Source organism: Lampris incognitus, chromosome 11, assembly GCF_029633865.1.
Source record: "Lampris incognitus isolate fLamInc1 chromosome 11, fLamInc1.hap2, whole genome shotgun sequence".
NCBI classification, from domain to species: domain Eukaryota; kingdom Metazoa; phylum Chordata; class Actinopteri; order Lampriformes; family Lampridae; genus Lampris; species Lampris incognitus.
Genome location: NC_079221.1, coordinates 17,980,578 through 18,002,049, shown reverse-complemented (window position 1 = coordinate 18,002,049; position 21,472 = coordinate 17,980,578). Strand labels below are relative to the sequence as shown.

The following is a 21,472-nucleotide window of genomic DNA, read 5'->3' as shown; positions in this document are numbered from 1 at the left end:
GTGCAGGGACAAATCCTTTAGTAATGACTTTTCATGTAAGACCACAAAGAGCCACTGACATCTGGCTCCCTGGACATGCCAGAGAGGGATTCTGCATTGTGAAGAATCATGGGACCATGGCATTGATATAGACGTTTGTTAGATGCACTGATTAAGTTAAGCATTGTCTTAGCAAAAAGAGCATACAATTAGATGCAATTTAACAGAACATTAATTTGAATGCGAAATAATGGTGTTGCAAAGTGACTGGTCAGAGCTGTGCTCCACCTTATCAGTCCTAAAGTATAGAGGAGCTTGGTTTCAGGTTGCTTAAATTAACTGTTCAACCCTCCGGAGGTGCTTTAGAAGGTGCTCATGACCCCAGCGGTTTACTCACACCTAACCCTTTGCAACTGGTGCCAGCTGAGGGGCATATACACCAGATACCCTGTGTGTGAAAGCAACTGTATGTATGACAAGCTTTAGAATTGAAATCTGATAAATGGCAAATATCGTTGATATTTTAAAACTTTTCTTTGCTGACTCAGTGAATGATTGGGTGTCTAAAGCAGTCTGAAATATTAAAATATTATTAATTAATTAATTAATATTAATAATACTATTAATAATAATTGATATTATATAATATTGAAATGTGAAAATATTAGCCGCCTCATATGTTCAGTCCCCTAATATCTAGCTTTTTTTTTAAATCCCCACAGATCTACATATTTGAAAATAACATCTATTACCAGTCAGATGTCAAGAGTAACTCCCTAAGACTAACCTCCTCAGGGAAGGAAGGAGTCATCTTCAATGGGATTGCTGACTGGCTCTATGAAGGTAGGTTTTAGGTATTCCTACAGGTCATTTATTGGGAATCCTTCTGGTTAAACCAATCAGTGAGATGGGCCAGGGCTCTGTTTAAACCTTTACTTCAATTTCAACCTGTCGTAAAAGGGAAACTGTCTTGTTGAGAAACGTATTTCCCAATGAAGAACAGCAGTTAAAGACTGCCAGTGTTTCTTTGAGCAGGTATCTTCCTTTTGCTTCATTAACACACTGCAAACATTGATTTTGTCGGATGTTTTGTCATGGTTTGGTGTCGATCTATAATTGAGACAAACAGAGAAGCTATTTGAATCCATTATACTGTAGATCAGTTTGTGATATGTAGCGAGAGTAGGGTGCAGGCTGAGGAGAGCCTGGAGAGGTGGAGGTATGCACTGGAGAGAAGAAGAATGAAAGTCAGTAGGAACAAGACAGAATGCATAGGCGTGAATGAGAGGGAGGACAGTGGAAGGGTCAGGATGCAAGGAATAGAGGCGATGAAGGCGTGTGAGTTGAAATACTTGGGGTCAACTGTCCAAAGTAACAGGGAGTGCAGAAGAGAGGTGAAGAAGAGAGTGCAGGCAGGGTGGAGTGGGTGGAGAAGAGTGTCAGGAGTGATTTGCGACAGAAGGGTATCAGCAAGAGTTAAAGGGAAGGTTTACAGGATGGTTGTGAGACCAGCTATGTTATATGGTTTGGAGACAGTGGCACTGATGAAAAGACAGGAGGCGGAGCTGGAGGTGGCAGAGTTGAAGATGCTAAGATTTTCACTGGGAGTGACGAAGAAGGACAGGATTAGGAACAAGTATATTAGAGGGACAGCTCAGGTTGGACAGTTTGGAGACAAAGCAAGAGAGGCAAGATTGAGATGGCTTGGACATGTGCGGAGGAGAGATGCCGAGTATATTGGGAGAAGGATGCTGAATATGGAGCTGCCAAGGTAGAGGTAAAGGTCAAAGAGGAGGTTTATGGATGTGGTGAGGGAGGACATGCAGGTGGCTTGTGTGACAGAGGAAGATGCAGATGACAGGAAGAGATTGAAACGAATGATCCGCTGTGGCGACCCCTAACAGGAGCAGCCGAAAGTAGTAGTAGTAGTAGTAGTAGTAGTAGTAGTAGTAGTAGTCAAGTCAGTTTTATTTGTATAGCCCAATATCACAAATTACAAATGTGCCTCAATGGGCTTTACAGCAACACAGCATCCTGTCCTTAGACTCTCACATCCGATAAGGAACAACTCCCTAAAAAAAAAACAACTCTTTAACAGGGAGTAGTAGTAGTAGTAGTACTAGTAGTAGTAGTTCCCGTAGATCAGCACAAAACTATGGTGATTTTTTTTTCTCAAATTCTTCACGTTTTCCATCTTTCCCACAAATGGACTGAAGAAGGAGGAACAAAATACTACAAAAGACTATTTTACTCTGAACAGAAAATGGCAGATTTGAGCAGAAAACAGTAATTGAATTTGGCAGATGGCATTTTTGCCCATTACATAACTCTGGAGAAAGAAATATTATGCAAATAGAAAAAACATGTTTCCACGAGCTACCTCAATAACTTTAGTCCTGTCTTTGCCTATTTCTTTCATGCTGATTACATTTGTGGTACAGAATAGTAATGAAATAATCTATGACACAGGGTCAGGTGCAAGATATATATATATTTTACTACAGGTAATAGAATTGCTATTGAAGCTTATCCAAGACAATGCAAGGACTTGTCTGAAATAATATTAGGCCTAATGTCAATTTTTTTGCACACTTTCAAATAAAAAACAGTTAATATTTCTATCACAGTGAGTTTCCGTGATTGTTCGGGAACTTGACAGAAAGGAGCAGAGATCAGTACCACCAAGTACTAAAGAAATACACGCTCGAATGTTTGTAAAACCTTAATCCAAAGTGTTCAAATCCAAGTGTACTTAATCCAAGTGTACTTAAAGTATTGCAAATAAAAACGAGAAAGCTCCATGCAAAACATTTAGGTGATAAGAAATGGCTTTCTTGCACTGGGCTATTTGTCTTTTGGCACAATCCATCGCCAACATTCAATGCTTGAAAATACTTTACTAACCCGTGAGATCACTTATGTTTGGATTTACTTACTCAAGTCTGTTTCGTGGAAAAAGCCACCAGTAAACATTCTGCAGCATTAACAGAGTTTGAAAATAGCTATGGGGTTCCCCTGTTTGGTGTTTTGTTTGCTGGAATGTTATAAAACATGTTTTAAATACAAGAAGAAGAAAAAAAATCTCTTCATAGAAGACGTGTTTACGTTTGTGTCATTCTAAACAGAGGAGATCCTTCAGAACCACATCGCACACTGGTGGTCGCCAGATGGAGAGCGGTTGGCGTTCCTGGTTCTTAATGACAGCCACGTGCCCAACATGGCATTGCCACGCTTCACTGGCATAACATACCCAAAGGGGAAGCAATACCCTTACCCAAAGGTAAACATGAATGGCAAACTGTAAGCACCATAACATGGCTGAAATAGGAGGGACTGAGGGCGTCTGGGTAGCCTAGTGGTCTATTCCATTGCCTACCAACACGGGGCTCGTCAGTTCGAATCCCCATGTTACCTCCGGCTTGGTCGGGTGTCCCTACAGACACAATTGGCCATGTCTGCGGGTGGGAAGCCGGATGTGGGTATGTGTCCTGGTTGCTGCACTAGGGCCTCCTCTGGTCGGTCGGGGCGAGGGGGAACTGGGGGGAATAGCGTGATCCTCCAACACACTACGTCCCCCTGGTGAAACTCCTCACTGTCAGGTGAAAAGAAGCGGCTGGCAACTCCACATGTATCGGAGGAGGCATTTGGTTGTCTAAAGCCCTCCCTGGATCGGCGGAGGGGGTGGAGTAGTGACCAGGACGGCTCGAAAGAGTGGGGTAATTGGATGGGTACAATTGGGGAGAAAAAGGGGGTGGGAATTTAAAAAAAAAAGAGAAAAAAAAGAAATAGGAGGGACTGTTCTGTTATCTCATTGTAATGCTGCATTTATCACTAAACATGTTTCCTGCTTGACCCTGTGATTGTTTAAATGCAGAATGTGCCATCTATGGTGCATTTGTTGTGCCTTAGTCAATAGTTGCTTTACAACAGACTCAGTGTGTTATTCTGTGAAGTATACTGCATCAGTACCCACTGTTTTTTCTTTTTTTTTTTCTTTTCCATTTGGAAGATTTTTTGTTACAGTAATTTAACATTCTCTTTCTCACATCAGTGCACACTGTAACACACTGAAGAGATGCCATTGCGCAAATGGAGACACTGTTGTGTTGCCCTATAGGCTCTCATTTTTCAAAGCGGAGAATAATCTCCCATGGTAACTAATTTATAAAATGCTGTCATGCAAGGGATCTTGCTCGCTCCATTATGCTGCCTTTTCACAACAACTTTGTGGCCCGTTGTAAGCAGCTCCATATGACTGGTGGGAACTACACGAGGGGTTAAAGGGTGCGGATTAATCATTGTGAACAGTGTTTAAGTCCATTTACGAAGCTATTGTGTTCGGAACAATGCTTAAAGCGATCTCTTTGACAGACTGTCACCGCTGACCCTTTTACCTTTAACTTAACAAGTAACACAATTGTGTTGTTTGTTTCCTAGTTTATGTTTACTTACTGTTTTTTATTGTTATTTTGTTATTGGTGTCTACACAGTAAGATGCCAATATCAGATTTGGGGGATTTATGCTGACAAGTATTATAAAACTGCAAACTAGGAGATGTGCATTAAAGAGTTAGAGTGTTTTGCCTCAGTCATTTCATCGTTCAGATTTACTGTCCTATTATGCAGCAAGTCATTGCTTGCACAATGGCTACCGTTTTGGATAATGCTTTCTGTGCAAAACAATTTCCAATGCTAAATGGTGATGGATTTGATGTAATCTCTGGACTTGCGGGCCTGTGTGCAGGCTGGCCAACCGAACCCCATGGTGAAGCTGTACGTGGTGAATCTCTATGGGCCCACACACACTCTGGAGCTCACACCGCCAGACAGCCTCAAACTACGGTGAGCTGGACGAGATGGACCTGTTGGTACATGCATGTGTTTTTTAGACTTGTGCATCAGTTTGTTCATTCACTGAAGGAAAAGCTCTAACATCTTTTATTTAAGTTTAGTATTATTATTATCATCATTTAACCGGACACCAGCTCATATCTGATTTTGTGGCTGACGGTGCCTCTGTATTGAAGCACCTTAGCTTTCACTGGGGAAAATCCACAGTACTGCGATGAAGCATTTCTAGGGAAACTAAGAAGAACTGACAACTGTAGAAAAGAACAAATCACCAATTTCACATGAATCTGGTGAAAAAACACTTCTAACTCGAAGAAAAAAAAACTTACAAAGTTGGACAGTTAACAGAAAGCTATTCACAGTACTCTCCCCACACAATATTGCATTGACATGGTTGTGGTCTTTGTTGACTGCCAGCTTAAGACGAGTCCACTGTGAATAACTTAGGTCCAAGGGTAAAAATTGAAGGGAGGGGAGGGGACGGGGCAGTTTGTTGGGAACCTACAAGGAGCATGTATAATTGTAATTGGAAGACAAACCCTGCAAACCTAAAACCTTTTCTTCTGGTTGTCCATACGACTACCTTAGGCCTGTGACCCTCTAGCTGGAAGCCCTAACTATGTGCAAGATACGACAAATTTGCATGCAAGTTCTCAGTTGTTTTACCACAGAAATGCTTTCAGATTCTTTCTTATTGCTAATTTGCTGACACTGCTGCTTCCCTGCTTGACTTGAACGTAACCTTATTAGTTATTCAAATGTAGAGTGACATAATAAAATACCCAATTTGATCAAGATGCTTTTCTTAAAGGGAGCATTATGTGACCATGGTCAAGTGGATCAGCAAGACTAAGACATCTGTCAGATGGCTGAATCGAGCCCAAAACATCTCAATCCTGACTGTGTGTGACACCACAACGGGAGCCTGCGTCAAGGTGCGAGTGAGTGTATGCTTGTGTGTGTGTGTCTTTGTGTGTTTCATGTGAAACACACAGCGCTGTGTTTCCGTTTCCATTTATGATAATGAGGTCATGAATATGCACAAGCTGAAATATGAGCTTCTACTCTTTATTAAAGTATACTTAGAACATGCATTATCATGTAGCATCACTGGGGATACATGGCAAATGTCTCGTTTCAGTAATTTCTCTTGGGAATTCAGTTACACGTGGCCTGGCTGACAATATGAATAGAAACAAGATGTTTCATGCCTTCTTCCTTTTAGTGATTCAGATTTATTGACAACATTATCCTGTGTATTTGTTTCACTCAGTATGATAAGTGCACGTGTCTATTTATAGGAGTGTAGTGGAGTGCAGGGTTGATGTTTTCTAAGGCCATTTGTAGAGGATTAATTACCCAAGAGTACACATTTCATGTTTTTTTTTAATGCAGTAGTTAAAAGTAAGTTTTGCTTTTTCTTTTCTCTTAGTAAGTTCTTTATTTATGCCCATGAATGCTATAGTGAGCGACCTGTCAAAAGATTCTGCATCTTAGGCCCAATGCTTGATGGGAAAGGTTCTCGCCCCCCACAATCCTGAATTGAATTAAGTGGGTATAGATAATGGATTGATTGAATTAGCTATAGTGAGTGCACCTGCTATCTACAGGTAGGCAAATACATATACAAGGTAATTTTGTGTGAGTGATGTTGGTTTGTTGTTGTTCTGAAACGGAGCCAGCCATAAACCTTTTGCTGGTACCTTATGAAATCATCTACAAGAACTGCTCCCAGAGGAGTAACCTACAAGCATATATGGCCCACAGAAGTAACTTGTATATTTTTGTAAACCAGTCTTGCTGGTACTTTATATTCCAAGTAAAATGCTCATAAATAGAAACACATGATTTTCTACAATATCTCTCTATATATGCTGTAGGGCTATATATGAGAGATGCTGGGTATATTGGGAGAAGGATGTTGAATATGGAGCTGCCAGGGGAGAGGAAAAGAGGGAGGCCAAAGAGGAGGTTTATGGATGTGGTGAGGGAGGACATGCAGGTGGCTGGTGTGACAGAGGAAGATGCAGAGGAGAGGAAGAGATGGAAACAGATGATTCACTGTGGCAACCCCTAATGGGAGCAGCCATAAATTAGTAGTAGTAGTAGTAGTAGTAGTAGTGGTATGTTGGGATAACACTCCATTAGTAATCATATTGAGTAGTCTTCTGTGTTTCTCTGAGTAGCCACCAAAATTGTGTAGGAAAGTGTACACCAGTGACATCACTGGTGGACAATGTGAAAACTCCTTATGTTCTGGGTTGCTACTGCCTTTAGTGAGCTAAATTGAAATAGGCTACACTGTATAAACAAATGCAAATAACAATGCTACATATACATATGCCACAAAATGCCATACTGAGACGACGATTCATATGTTGTAGAGTGCCGTCATTAGTTGACACTTTTCCACTCAGAGCGAAACATTCTGTATTCTTCTAACTGAAGAATACAGTGAATTGAAAGAAAATAATTAAGTTATCAACCATTTGAGAGTTTTGCCTACCAAATGGGAACATTATTACCATATGACCTCATCCTCACATTGATACGATAACACATCTATCTTTAAATGACTGAGTGGCACATCTGACATTTTAACAAATCATTCAAGAAATAAATAAATCCTAGTTAGATGAATTTAACAGTTTGATTAACTTTTATAATTAGCTTTTATAAATGTTCAAGTTCAACTTTATCGTCGTATGTATTGGAAAACACACGTGTTGTGCTCTGGCTCTCTCTGCCTTAACACAAAGGACACATGGACACATCCACAAAAAAACAAAACAAAAACAAAAACTAAACACTAACACTACAGACTCACATACACTATGTACACATTAATTCATACATTATATACACAACATAGAAAAATACACGATAACACAAAAATGTAAGGTGCATATGTGGGTGTGGAAAGAAACTATTAGTGAGACGGGTGGTGTGTGATTTGATGCTGGTAATTTTTGTAATAAAGGCTTCAGACTGGGGGCTTGTCATCATTTAGTGGCACTTTCCCTTTCTGTTTCAGAGACACGAGGAAAGCTCCGAGCTCTGGCTGTCCAAGCAGGTAACGTGCCTTTACGTTTGACGGTCTGCGCTGTAAAAAATGTTGATTTTGAATATTTTCTTTCAATGACATTGTATGAAATGTGAATTTCTGAAAAAAAAACCAAAACAAAACAAAAGGGGTTATGACTAAGAAAATATTGCTTAACATGAACCAAATGGTGAGCTGCCTTTGTCCAAAACATTGCCACCTTGTTTTACTAAAATCACTTAAATGAGTGAAAGTGCTTTTGGAAAGAAAAACCATCTAACTTTGCCGCCATTTTACTTGTCTTAAGAAAAATAAAGGTTACAAAAATACCTTTCAGAATCAAATCTTCTTTTTTTAGACTTTTTTTAAAGACAATATTATCTTCAGTACCCACTGTACTGTCCTCAGTAAGCGTAATTGTAGTGACTGCAGATGTTTAAATGTCTGCCATGTGTCATTTGACTTGGGCTGTATTGTGAGGGAGCCATGGTACCTAGCTCATCTCCAATATCCCTGTCCCCTAACTGTGTCGAACGCATGCCGGCGATGCAGCAGGCTGGACTATGTCACTGTTAGAATCACAGAAATGAAGTGGACATTTGATCAAGTAAAAAAACAATACACCTTAATCCCTTTGCTTTACCAAGCACATTTCCTTAGTCCGTAGAATGATGTGATCCGACTATCCAGACCATTTTTGGGGTAATTCACCTGGCAGCCCTATTCATTTTGTTAATATACTCACTACTGTCATAAATCTCTTTACAATGCACTAGTTCCCCATCTTAAATGAGACACAGGCACCTTCAGCTCTAAGTGTCTCAGACTGTTTTTAGCAATAATTTGATTTAGGTCCACCAAAGAATAAGAAAGAAAAAAAAGTCCAAGACTTGGAGAGGATGCCAGTGATGGCTTGTTATTCCTGCAGAATCAAGAACCAGTGTTCTCCAGAGATGGAAGCAGATTCTTCCTGACAGTCCCAGTCAAGCAAGGGGGTCGTGGAGAATTTCATCACATCGCCATGTTCACCACACAGGTAAAGATCCTATCACCTTGTGTATGGGCAGTTTTGTGCAAAGGATACCATAAATTCACAACTTATCAATGTGCCAAAGTCTCAATGCTCAAAAGATGCCATTTTAATCTCAACAGTTGCAGCAAAGAAGTTGTGTTTTCCCACAGCCAAAAGGTGTCCGTTCCAAATAAAGCGCAATCTACATTTTGAAATAGAGAGAGGAAAATGCTCACAGTGGCACTTCTCTGTCTCACTGCTTCTGAAACCACCGTGAACTGTGTTAAGGAAGACCTATTAAACTAGTCATACTTGATTTACTTCATCAAACACCAATGCAAGCATAACATCCAATCAGAGTGGCATTATCTAGCATGCCCAGGACCTTTCTACAGGTCTCCCCTGGAAAAGAAAATTCTAATCTCAAGGGACCTCCTGGTTAAATAAATGTTATAATTATGATCAATGAAGTCAGCAAAAGGAGTAAAGGCCTAAACCTCAGAGATTAATAGTGTAATTTGTATGCCATGTGTATGCTGTGCAAGTTCTCAGACTTTGGAGATGAGTGAATCATATACACGCCACATTTTCTGAGGAATAGATTTTAAAACTCTGGCCACTCACTTTTGAAAAAGATTGCATGAAAGTTGAAGATGAAGCTCAGGATGATTTTCATTGACCAGACCTATGGTTTGGGTTGAAGAACAGCTTGTTCCCCTTTGAGAGATGAGCAGATGTTTGAAAACAGTACTGTCATAAAAGTTCCCCAATACGTCTCCTGCTACTGACCTTCCCCATGTCTTGCAGTTCAGAGCAGATCAAAATGAGGTCCGCCATTTGACATCAGGGAACTGGGAGGTGACCAAGATCATCGCCTATGATGAAGGCAATGACAACCTGTGAGTCCTGCTGCTAGCATGCTTGTAATGAGTTGAAGTGGCCCTTGAGTAGATTCACCGTTTTAACATTCATGATGTTGTAGAGAGCGGCATGGTGGCACAGTAGTTAGCACAGTCACCTCACAGCAAGAAGGTCCTGGGTTTGAGCCCCGGGGTAGTCCAACCTTGGGGGTCGTCCCAGGTTGTCCTCTGTGTGGAGTTTGCATGTTCTCCCTGTGTCTTTGTGGGTTTTCTCTGGGTGCTCCGGTTTCCTCCAACAGTCCAAAGACATGTAGGTCAGGTGAATTGGCCGTACTAAATTGTCCCTAAGTGTATGTGTTTGTGTGTGTGTGTGTGTGTGTGGGCCCTGTGATGGACTGGCGACCTGTCCGGGGTGTCTCCCCGCCTGCTGCCCAATGCCTGCTGGGATAGGCTCCAGCATCCCTGCAACGTTGAGCAGGATAAGCGGCTTGGATAATGGATGGATGGATGTTGTAGAAGCACAAGAGGGAGAAACAAAAAAAAGCCGTTGTATCCAGGAAATAATATGTTAGCAGAGAAAACACTTATTGATTCTCAACACAGCCACACATTTTTATTTCACTAGTTTACAGAAATATATGTTTTATTGTATTATTTATTGTGATATGATCCTAGCAGTATCCACTGTCGTGCATTTTGCTATTTCCATTGTCGGTTGACAGTACAATGCTAAGCATTACAATATGATGTGGACATCTACAAGAAACAGAAATGGTAATAAAATCCGGTTGCTGTCATTTACTGCAAGGAGGATGTTGATTTTCTGCTGCATGTTTTTTCCAGTATTGAGACTAAGACGGGAATTTCAACTTTTCATTTTTAGATTTTTATACACAAGGACATGTGCACACCATTTTCATATATAGAGGCGCACAACTTATTTGGCCCTGATCAAATGTGATTCACAGCTTATGCATCTCAAACAGATAAAACTACTCTATATAAGCTGCAGGTCTGATTTGCTCTGGTAACAATCACTGCCATGATTTCCTCTTGCCAGTTATTTCCTCAGTACAGAAGGATCGCCACGAAGACGACAACTTTTCAGGTAATTTATTTTGCACTACATTTACTGCACCATACTTGTTTTTGACTACACCTCGAGAGCCATCTAGCGTGTGCCAAAACTTTGGGGCAAATGATGTTCTTATTAGAAAGAAATGTGGTGTGATTTGTTTTTATCTCGCCACATGCACTCTTATTCTGAATGCCATGAGTTGTTTTTTTTTTGTACAGCCCAATATCACAAATTACAAATTTGCCTAAAAGGGCTTTACAGCAACACAGCACCCTGTCCTTAGACCCTTGCATCGGATAAGGAACAACACCCTAAAAAAAACTTTTAACAGGGAGTAAAAATAGGAAGAAACCTCAGGAAGAGCAACAGAGGAGGGATCTCTCTATCTCTCTCAACGTGCAATAGATGTTGTGTTACAATTTACAGAATACAACAATTGAAAGAGGGTGGCGGGAATTATAATGGGATTATAAAATATATGAAGAATATGATGAGGAGGATACCAAGCGGCATCCAGACAACACGGGAACAGCCCAGGATCTGAGCCACGCAACCAGCATCACCATGTAAAAAAAAAAATTAGTCACACATCTGAGTGAGAGAAGGATATAACACTGAAAAAGGATGGCAAAGTTATATGGATTTATAAGATATATAAAAAGAAAATGTGATGAGGGGGATGCCAAGCAGTGTCCAGGTGGCAACCACCATCACCATGGAGACCTGGGAGGAGGACAGACTGCACATGCACACAAGGAGGACTCGCATCACACCATTCACACACAGAAGAAGAGAAAGGAGAAGACATCATTCAGAGAGAGAGAGAAAAGACATGTGAGAGAAGAGAGGAGTTTGCAATAGTCAGTAAGCTATATGTTATAATCTCGTCGGCAGAGAGTGGTTGGTAAATTCACTGAGACAGAAACCGACCCGGCATGTCATACAGGTCGTGAAGCACTCAACTTAAAGGCAACTAATCGTAGGTTAAGGCAAAAAGATGAGTTTTAAGTTTGGATTTAAAGGAGTCAACAGACTCTGATTGTGTGATGGCAGCAGGCAGGTTATTCCACAAGAACGGGGCCCGACAGGGAAAGGCCCTGCCAACAGTCATGTCACTAATGACTGATAATACAGGCTTAGCAAAGGTCATTGAGCAGCCATGACGGGTTTTGCCTTTCTGGTAATATTCGTTGATATTTTGACTTTCTCTTTCCATCCTTTCCCAGCGTTAAGACTGTGGGTCTGTTCCCACGACGCTGCTTAACGTGTGAGCTAAACAAAGCCCACTGTCTTTATCTGGATGCTGACATCAGCCCCACAAATCAGCACCTCCTCCTTCATTGTAAAGGTAAGACAGATGACTGATTAACACAATCACTTGTTAGCATAGCTTTCAAAGCTTTCTCCCCCATTTTTTTGCCTGAGCTAAGAATATCCACCTCAAGGGTGCCAAAACTAATTGTCAAATAATTAATCATGAGTTATCATGGGAAACAGTATTGTTACAAATGGGCTCTTTGGAAATGCATCACCTGAAATTGTGGGCATGTGCCAGTATGATTTTGGTTGTGTTGACTATCAAGGCAGGTTTCCATTGCAGTTTTGTGCAGAATAGTAGAAGCGATTTTTTTTTTAAACAAGTTGACAAAACACAATTGCAAATGGTCTTGTGGTTCCATTGAGTGGTGTTATGCGATTAAAGCTGGGTTTTCTCCTCTCGCCATAAGGCGACGGCTCTCCAAGACCTGATAAGTGTTGGTGGTGTGGTGAATTCGATTGCATGCACTGCAATAGCCGTGGCAGTGTTTAATCGAAGGCGACGAGGGCATGTGATGCATGCAATGACAGAAAGGCAAACCCTGATACCTGGCAGCGGCCACGTACCAGGGAGTTATGGGTGTTCATCTTCTGTAATGATTTTACAGACGCCCCGTGGATCCGAAACTTCAGTATGCAACACAATAGGACCCCTCATGGCACCTGTGTAACATGTCCGAGGGAGACCGGTTCCAACCGAGATGCGCATAACCATCAGGCTTTATAAACTGGCTACCTTGACTTAAATGCGAAAAATGTGTTTCCATGTCAATTTTGCAAAATATTGCCATGTCAAATAATCTGAAAAACCGACTCGTGAGCATATGAACTTTTTTTTGCAATATTTGAGAGTTTTTTCGAAATTCACGTTTCCATCACTCATTTTTTAGTTCGCAATTTTAAATTGCGCATTAAGCAGGTTAATGGAAGCCCACCTTCAGTCCCTGCCTGTACAACTGCTCCTCCAATACGCTTTGACTGAGCACCTCAGCGGGCAAGGGCAGTAGGAGGTATGAGGGTAGATAAAGTCTGACCAAGCTGTAGTGATCTTTTTTTAGCTGGAAAAAGGAGAACAAAAGTCCTATGCGCCACCTTTGGGTTGGGGGCAGCCAAGGCAGCTGCTGACAGCTTGATGCAACAACAGCAACCACAGAGGAGTCAGATTAGCCTGATAATGGCAGGGCATAACAATTATGACAAGACTAACTGAAATCAGAATATACCCACTAGTTAAGTGTTTGTGTTGTTGTTGTTGCGTTTATTCATTACAGTGCAAGAGAATAAAAGTCTAATATTGTGAATACCAGCCACACCGCCACATCTCTAATCTTGCAGATGTTTCACAACTTCAGATTTTGACTGCAGAGCCAGAGATCGCATCTGCAAAGGATGACATGTCAATGTCACTCTGCATGATTTAAAAAGCCAATTAAAAGCATCATCAACAAATATCAGTCATCAGAAGGTGACATGCAAGATTCATGAAGTTATCAAGCACATCAATATGCTCTACACCAATGACACCAGTTTTTTTTTTGTTTTTTTTACGGGGAAAAGTCTAAATCCCGTGCAGTTGAAGCCATCCCACACGCTCAGTCACTGCTGCACAGGCAACTTGTTTACTTTTCATTATCTTGTGGCTTAAATAATCACTACATATGAATATGCCATTCATTGTGTATGGATGGCTGTCTCGGTTTCAGTCTGGTTAATATTGACTGTTATGGTTCCAGTTAAATCACCCATTCTGATTCATCTTCCCCACCAGGTACAAGCATTTGGCAGATGTCAGGGGTTTGCCTGTGGTAATCTGTCATCCTCCAAGTATTCAGTTTAAATTCATCTCTCATCAACTGCAAAGTGACAAACATAAAATTAAAACAATTAGCCGCTCTATTGTGTATAATTGCTCAAGGTGGGGTTTATTGTGCAATGAGCAGCAGCTTGCTGAATGGAGGGCAGCCCTTGATATTGTTTATAGTTTTTAATCTATTTTCAACAGATGAGAGCACTTCATGCTCAGATGCTCTTGGATTTTGAAATAGTGATTTATTGGACGACAACACTGCCCCCCTTGCTCACAGGCAATAAAAACAATCTAGAAAGCGCATTATCTTCGGAGGGCCGGGTTCAGCGCAACCTGATGAGCTTGTCACAACAACACTTCTCATCAAGTGTAATGAAACCCTTAATTCCCCAAACTGAACGCATCTGACTGCACAACCTTCCCAGCAGGTATATTCACAAAATGGCAGAGATTGGTGACACGAGCACCCCGAAAAAGGCCCTTCTTACCGGTGTTGTGTCATTCATGTTGAACAATTCACTTCGTAGCTGTAAATTATTGGGTGTTTAATGATAAAACATAGCAGCTCTGTTAAATGATTAAAAGCAGAAGAAGAAAAGAAAAAAAACGGCCGGGTAAAACGTCATAAAAAATGGCTCGAGTAGGCAAAAGGAAACCAGCTTTTGCTGATCAGCAGAGTCTTAATGGCTTTTATATTCGCAGCACACGAAGCCGTCGATCTCAATTTGAGGGTTTTGTTTTGTTGTTTGGGATTTGGTCTTCACATTTCGAGTTTGTTCTTTTAATACTCTAGGCTGTTGAAACATAAGATCAGCTCGGTGGAAGAAACACATGAAAAGAACTCTGAAGAGCTAAGAGGGGTGGGAGGGAGCATATGCTATTGATGAGAGGAAATTAAAGCCGGAAGTGGGGAGGATGTGAAGGAGGCAATATGGCTCAAAAGGGGGGAAGATAGGTGTAGGTGCTCGTGGAGTGACTCATGAAAAGATGAGCTGTTGAGCAGACCTGCTATCCTATTAACCTCTCACTGAGTATTTAACAGCCACTGCTGAATAGAATTGACTTAAGTTGACAGCCCCTAACTATTACACGGACAGTGTAAATGACCTTTAACCCTCCGCTAATATAGGCAAAGTAGAAAAGCTGACAAGCACAACAGTGATGGTGAACTAAATGGCACGTCCATATCTATTGATGGGATTTTTATGCATCACTTTAGAGGTGCTACTTTGCACCCTGTCTTACATAAATACAGGATACAGTCAGTGCCATGTAAAGCCTCTCCTCACTGAAATACTCTTGTTTTTTTGTGTGATTTTATTCTTGGGTAGTCATGCACTGCACACAAAAGTCTTTTGTCATTTCGGGGATTTACAGGAGAGTATGTGATGCAGCCAAAAAAAATAAAGCTTAGTTCTCTAAACATTCTTTGTTTGTTTGTGTTTGTGTGTTTTAGGTCCCGAAGCCCCTACTGTGATCTTGCACAGCCTCAATAATGCCAGTAAGAACCGGATTTAATCTTCCTCAACCTGATGGGTAGCATCATAAGCATCTCCAGCATCCTGTGATAGATTGTCTAATTGTTAGAAAGATTATCCCTCAACTGGTGGACCGCTGGTTCCCGTTCCCCATGTTACAAATCATTTGACCTGCTGCAACAATCTTGAGCACCGCAAGCTCCAGAGGTGTCAATCTGTGGTTGGAGCTGCACCCTGACCTCACCTTAAGGGGACAAGTGAAAATGGAATTACCCTTCGGGGATCGATAAAGTAGGTCATTAAAGTAGTTAACGTCTTGTCTTGAGACACTGGCATCCCGTCTGAGCCAACAACTTTTGAAAGAAAGCCCAGTGTTGTGTATTTGACTTGGGATGGGACAGATTGCCTGAAGGTCGGACCTTTCCCCTCTGGCGCTCACTGCCAGAGGCTCTAAAATAGTCATCTCTACACACAAATAGGCAGATTTTGGTATCGGAAGCGTTCTGATTTCCATTTCCTTTTTCTGCTGTGGTTCGTTGTAGTCTGAGTGTGTAGCATTGACCAGTCACATTTGAGTTGGCGGCGATTTCCACAGGAACATGCTTTGGTTGCATGTGCATGCAGGTAAGCAGTCCATGCAGGGAGCAAAAGAGGCGGAACGCATTTGCTGAAATGTCGCCTGGACCTAAAACACCTACAGAAAGTATCGATGTCTTAGCGGTCTATTCCATTGCCTACTAACATGGGGATCGCCGGTTCAAATCCCCATGTTACCTCTGGCTTGGTTGCGCATTCCTACAGACACAGTTGGCCATGTCTGCGGGTGGGAAGCCGGATGTGGGTATGTGTCCTGGTTGCTGCACTAGTGCCTCCTCTGGTCGGTTGGGGTGACTGTTAAGGGGGGAGGGGGAACTGGGGGGAATAGCGTGATCCTCCCACGCGCTACATCCCCCTGGTGAAACTCCTCACTGTCAGGTGAAAAGAAGCGGTGGCGCCCGGGTAGCGTAGCGGTCTATTCCGTTGCCTATCAACACGGGGGCTGGTGGTTTGAATCCCCGTGTTACCTCCGGCTTGGTCGGGCGTCTCTACATACACAATTGGCCGTGTCTGGGGTGGGAAGCTGGATGTGAAGAGTAGGGTAATTGGCCAAGTACAATTGGGGAGAAAAGGGAAGGGGGGGTGAAAAGAAGCGGCTGGTAACCCCACATGTATAGGAGGAAGCAAGTGGTAGTCTGCAGCCCTCCCCGGATCGACAGAGGGGGTGGAGCAACAACCGGGACGGCTCAGAGAACGGGGTGATTGGCCAGATACAATTGGGGAGAAAAAGGGGTAAAATAAATAAATAAACAAACAAGTATTGATGTCTGTGTATTGTGTAATCATCGTCAGACAATAGCCAGTGGGTTCCTAGATTGTAGACGTCGTCTCTCAACTCTGTTCTCCCATCTGAAGTTGCTAATCGGACCGTAAACGATGACGGGCGCACAGAAGAGGAAGTCTTCATAGGAAACGGAAGCCAGCAGCTACACCAGAAGTTAGATGACGGCCACTGGGTTCCAAGATTGTCTAAATGGTTGGCTGCGGAGAGCCTTTCAACCTTTTATTTTCCTTTTTCTCCCTTACACTCACCCCCCCACACACACACACACAATCTACCTTGCAGTCTATGCCTGTGGGTCTGTCAGTGGTTTGTCCGAAGAACTTAACAGCTGTGGTGCAGAAAAGCAAGTAATTTGCCGAGGGTTATTTGGATAGACCTGCCATCCACAGCTGGGAACTCAAGGCCAATGGCAGTTTCATAATGAGACAGCTATTGATTTTGGGTTTTCCATTAGAAATGCTGGATGAATTCCATTTAATTTAGTTGCTTCTCAGATGGCCTGAGTGGCGAAATGGGCAAAATCAGGGGCTCATTTTTTACCACGTGTGGAGAAAACATCGGGGATCCCTTTTCTGAGGCAGATGTCAGCAGACTGCTGTGGGTGAAACGCTTTGGTGAAATGAAGTCCTTTTTTATTATTTTGTCCACGTTCAGTATGTTGGCTGCAGGAGAACTGCCAATTGCAAAATACTATGATCTAAATAATAACTAATGAAAAATCATCAGGCTTATGTGGAAGCCATAAGAGGCAAACATTTTTTTTTTCACTACAAAAAAAAGAAATGTGTGCTTGCCTATCAGGGCCTCTGTAGGCTTAGCAAGCAGCTACATGTTTTTCTTTTTCAATTACAACTCCAAATCCCAGTTTCTTGTCTTTTTGCAGGTCTTTATTATCCCTCGTAGTAACATAATACAATCTAATACAATATACCTATACATGAATATAGGTTTTTAGTTGATTTTTTTTTTACAGGACAGCAATTGGTACAGTACAAGTTATATGCCGGATTTGAATGTAAGCTTTACGATCAAATCTTTTTGAAGGTTAGAGGAAAAAGAGACACATCAGATCTGTACAATTTTTGATATCATCAAGGCTGACTATGAAATAGTAAAATGTCATATGTGGTCTAACTTTAAAAAACGTTCTACTGTGATCCCCTTTTCACTCCACCATTAAACTAGACTTTGCCAACACAGACGCAACTCGATGAGACTCGAATCATTTCCATCAAACGTTTGCTTCTCATGTCATCATGTAGCTCCATTGCAAATACATTTTAAAAACTCCTTATCTGCCATTTATACGCAATGACATTCCCAGTGCTTATTATCGGAAAACCCCTTTTCAGATCTCTTCATCTCTAGAAGGTTCTTTGTCGCTCATCTCCACAGATTACTACATCCTGGAAAACAACTCTTTGCTGAAGGCTGCCTTGAGGTACAAAAGGATCCAGCTGACTGACTTCAGGACTGTTCAGATGGAGCACTTTGGTGAGAAGGCATCTACACCATCTTTATGGATCACATTATATTTACAGATAGGTTAAGATGAGGACGGCAGGGAGACAGAACGATATACCAAAGTAGAGGATGCCTATTCGATGCAGAACCCTCTACACATGTATATTTTTTCACTGTCACTTTTCCTTTTTCACAGAGCTGCCTTTGAAGATCTCCTACCCACCGGATTTCTCTGATTCCCGTCACTACGGCCTTCTTTTGATAGTGTATGTATCTTTAGGGATAGACACGTGTGATACGGTGACAGACTGTTGTACTTGATGAGTGTTTCTTTGTCACTTTTTTTTTTTGTTTCATCCCTGTGCTCAAACTAAGCCAACCAAAACTAAATCAAACTGAATTGAAATTAAGATCTGAGCAACGGGAGTAGCGGGACAGCCCACTTGGGTACGAGATTAACCTCCAATATGAGGGCTTGTTGTGTCCATGCATAAGCAAAATGTTTTTGATCAAGATGCTGAACCTCAACCCCCGCCAAGCACATTACACCAATCGACTGACCCTACACCCAAACCAAATGAGACAAAGGATTATTTGCCCCTAGGCGTGACTAATAAAACATGCCAAATCCAGTTACTGCTCCTATAGCGTTTCGCTTTTCAAGCCCAGTCAAGTCAGTTTTTATTGGCCGAGTATGATCGCATACAAGAAATCTGACTTGGTACGTTGCTCTCAGTCAACTCATGTCAGCTTTCAGTTACACATAACATATACACGTAAACAGCAAGATAAGACTAAGGGTAAATGTAATAAGTGTTAAGAAAGTTAAAGCACTAAGTCTAACATTAGACCTCAAAATCGGAATATGATTGGTATTAAAAAGTAAAAATATGAATATGAGTGCAGATTCAAGTATGATCCATGTAAGAGGGGAACCAGAGTAACAGTAAATCCATGGACAAGATCACCACTGTTCGCCTCGAGCTGTTTGTGCTCCACTGTTTTCTGAACTGAGATTCAAAGGGCCTCTCTTTCTGCATCCTGCGTTTCTTTTTGTCTAGTGACGGCTCCCCTGGCGGCCAGGCTGTCAGCGACCGCTTTGTTCTCGACTGGGATTCCGTGCTGGTCAGCTCAGACAACATCATTGTGGCTCGTCTTGATGGGCGGGGAAGCGGCTTTCAGGGCCAGAGGATTCTGCATGAGGTCCACCAGCGTCTGGGGACCGTGGAGGTTCAGGACCAGATTGCAGCAGTAGAGTACGTTGCAGAATTTCTGTTATTTTTTTTTCTTTTTCTTTGGGCAGCAGCTTTGGAATGATGAACTTCCAGCTGACACTAAACATGAAGCCCACACCGGGGATGTCTATACAAGACAGACATGCTCCTTAATGCAAACACATGTTTCATATGATAACTTGGTTAAAAACTATGATAAAAAAATGACACGCAAATCTAAAGAGAAATAGGTGCTGGATTAAAAAAAAAACCTGACTATGCAAAATACAACAGAAGATCCACACAAAAGAAAGCTCTCCTTAGAATGACTTCATTTGCCATGGTGACATTTCAAGCAAGAACAGAACGTAACAGCAGAGAATTGCCACGGCAAATCTCTGCCGTACAGTAAGTCTGAGGACCAGCTACTTGCTCTAAACGTCACAATTGCAAATAAATCCTGGTAATGGCCTTCTTGTGTGCAGATTTTTGAGGTATTTTATGAAAACTTAAATCTACTGAAATACAGGTAGACTTAAGTCAGACTACATGTAATTGCAAAATACCTTCCATGTGTGTCGTGTTGATTTGAAAAGGAGTACAGACTCAAATCCAGACAGATTCGAGGGAGAATTAAACAACAGAATACTAAAATCGGAGATAGCACAAGCATGAGATGTGCGTGCTTATTTTTATGTTTGCATATTTTCTCCCTGTTGGCAGCTGACAAGAGGAACGAACTGGCGTTCATGATTGTGCCGTTTACCTCTTGTTCCGATGTCACGAATGCCGTTAACCAGAAATGTCTCTTTCATGTTTGTTCTCGACCTTTATGCGGGAAATGAGTTCCGAACTTTATTCTGTTTTATTTCTTTCCAGATACATGATGAAATTCCCATATATTGACCGGACGCGGATAGGCATATTTGGGAGGGTGAGCTTCTAAAATTGTCAGTGCAAAAGTGGAAGTCAATCCCTTATGTCATGCTCATTTGACCTTATAGGGGGACCCTTGGTTATTTCCTGCTTTTTAGAGAGAAACAATACTGTTGAAGTTGTTTTCATTTTTATTATTTAGTTATGATGATTCATATTGTATTGCAGGTTACACCACAGTGATCTACTGCATAATTTCCACTTTTACTTATTCTCTTCCATCCATCCATTATCCAAGCCGCTTACTTATCCCCTTCAATCAACAAACTGCCAACAGCAGAGTATATGCACAGTATGTGAAACAGCAGCTATGGTCTGGCACACAACAATATCGTTAACATAAATTTTCTCCATTAATTGAGAACATGTGAATATGAGGCCCCTGACACATTTTCAGTGAACTTCACCCTGGTTGCTGGACCCCCCCCCCCCCATATTTAATAGCCCAGCTGTTGCAGTGAAAAAGCAGGTGCATCCATTAAGCGGATTTTCTTTCAGGGACAGAAAATGCGTATTTCCTCACTGACATCCATGTATTTTCTTTAAAAACCAAACGAATAGGTTTCAGTAAATTTCAATGGCCCAGGGATCATTGAACCTGCACTACCCATGCAGACCATTTGACAATGTGAGCTTCCCATTCAAGTGGGTTTAACGTTGAGTGTGCCGTTACATTTATGTGTTTACATGACGCGAACAATAGGTTCAACAATTTTAGTGCTAAGAGGCCTTGTTCCATCATGCCTTGTTTGGTTTTACATTCCTTCTCACCACCCTATTGACTAAGTGATATGCTTATTTAAAGTAGCATAAAAAATGTTTTTCTTATTTTTTTCAGGGTTATGGCGCATACATAACATTAATGATGCTCAAGTCTACAGACAGCCTGTTCAAATGTGCATGTGCAATGTCACCAGTGACGGACTGGAAACTCTATGGTGAGTGGTGTTGATGCATGCTCAATAATCCAGGTAAGAAAATCAAAGACAGTTGGATCAGTTCCTGTGGATACAATGTTTACTGACAGACACGTTTCATCACTCATCTAAGTG

The 21,472-nt window shown here is 41.6% G+C and overlaps 1 protein-coding gene across 1 annotated transcript in view; it reads left to right on the top strand.

Moving 5' to 3' along the window:
- Positions 1–21,472, top strand: part of LOC130120297 (inactive dipeptidyl peptidase 10-like) — a 279,769-nt gene that overhangs the window by 254,679 nt on the left and 3,618 nt on the right. The window contains exons 8-22 of the mRNA XM_056288837.1: positions 702–822; positions 3,105–3,259; positions 4,724–4,821; positions 5,642–5,765; positions 7,865–7,903; positions 8,802–8,909; positions 9,693–9,784; positions 10,806–10,853; positions 12,050–12,171; positions 15,404–15,448; positions 18,202–18,300; positions 18,467–18,536; positions 19,332–19,526; positions 20,364–20,418; positions 21,259–21,358. Coding sequence (XP_056144812.1) covers positions 702–822; positions 3,105–3,259; positions 4,724–4,821; positions 5,642–5,765; positions 7,865–7,903; positions 8,802–8,909; positions 9,693–9,784; positions 10,806–10,853; positions 12,050–12,171; positions 15,404–15,448; positions 18,202–18,300; positions 18,467–18,536; positions 19,332–19,526; positions 20,364–20,418; positions 21,259–21,358 — 1,471 coding nt within the window. The remainder of the gene's footprint in view (positions 1–701; positions 823–3,104; positions 3,260–4,723; positions 4,822–5,641; positions 5,766–7,864; positions 7,904–8,801; positions 8,910–9,692; positions 9,785–10,805; positions 10,854–12,049; positions 12,172–15,403; positions 15,449–18,201; positions 18,301–18,466; positions 18,537–19,331; positions 19,527–20,363; positions 20,419–21,258; positions 21,359–21,472) is intronic.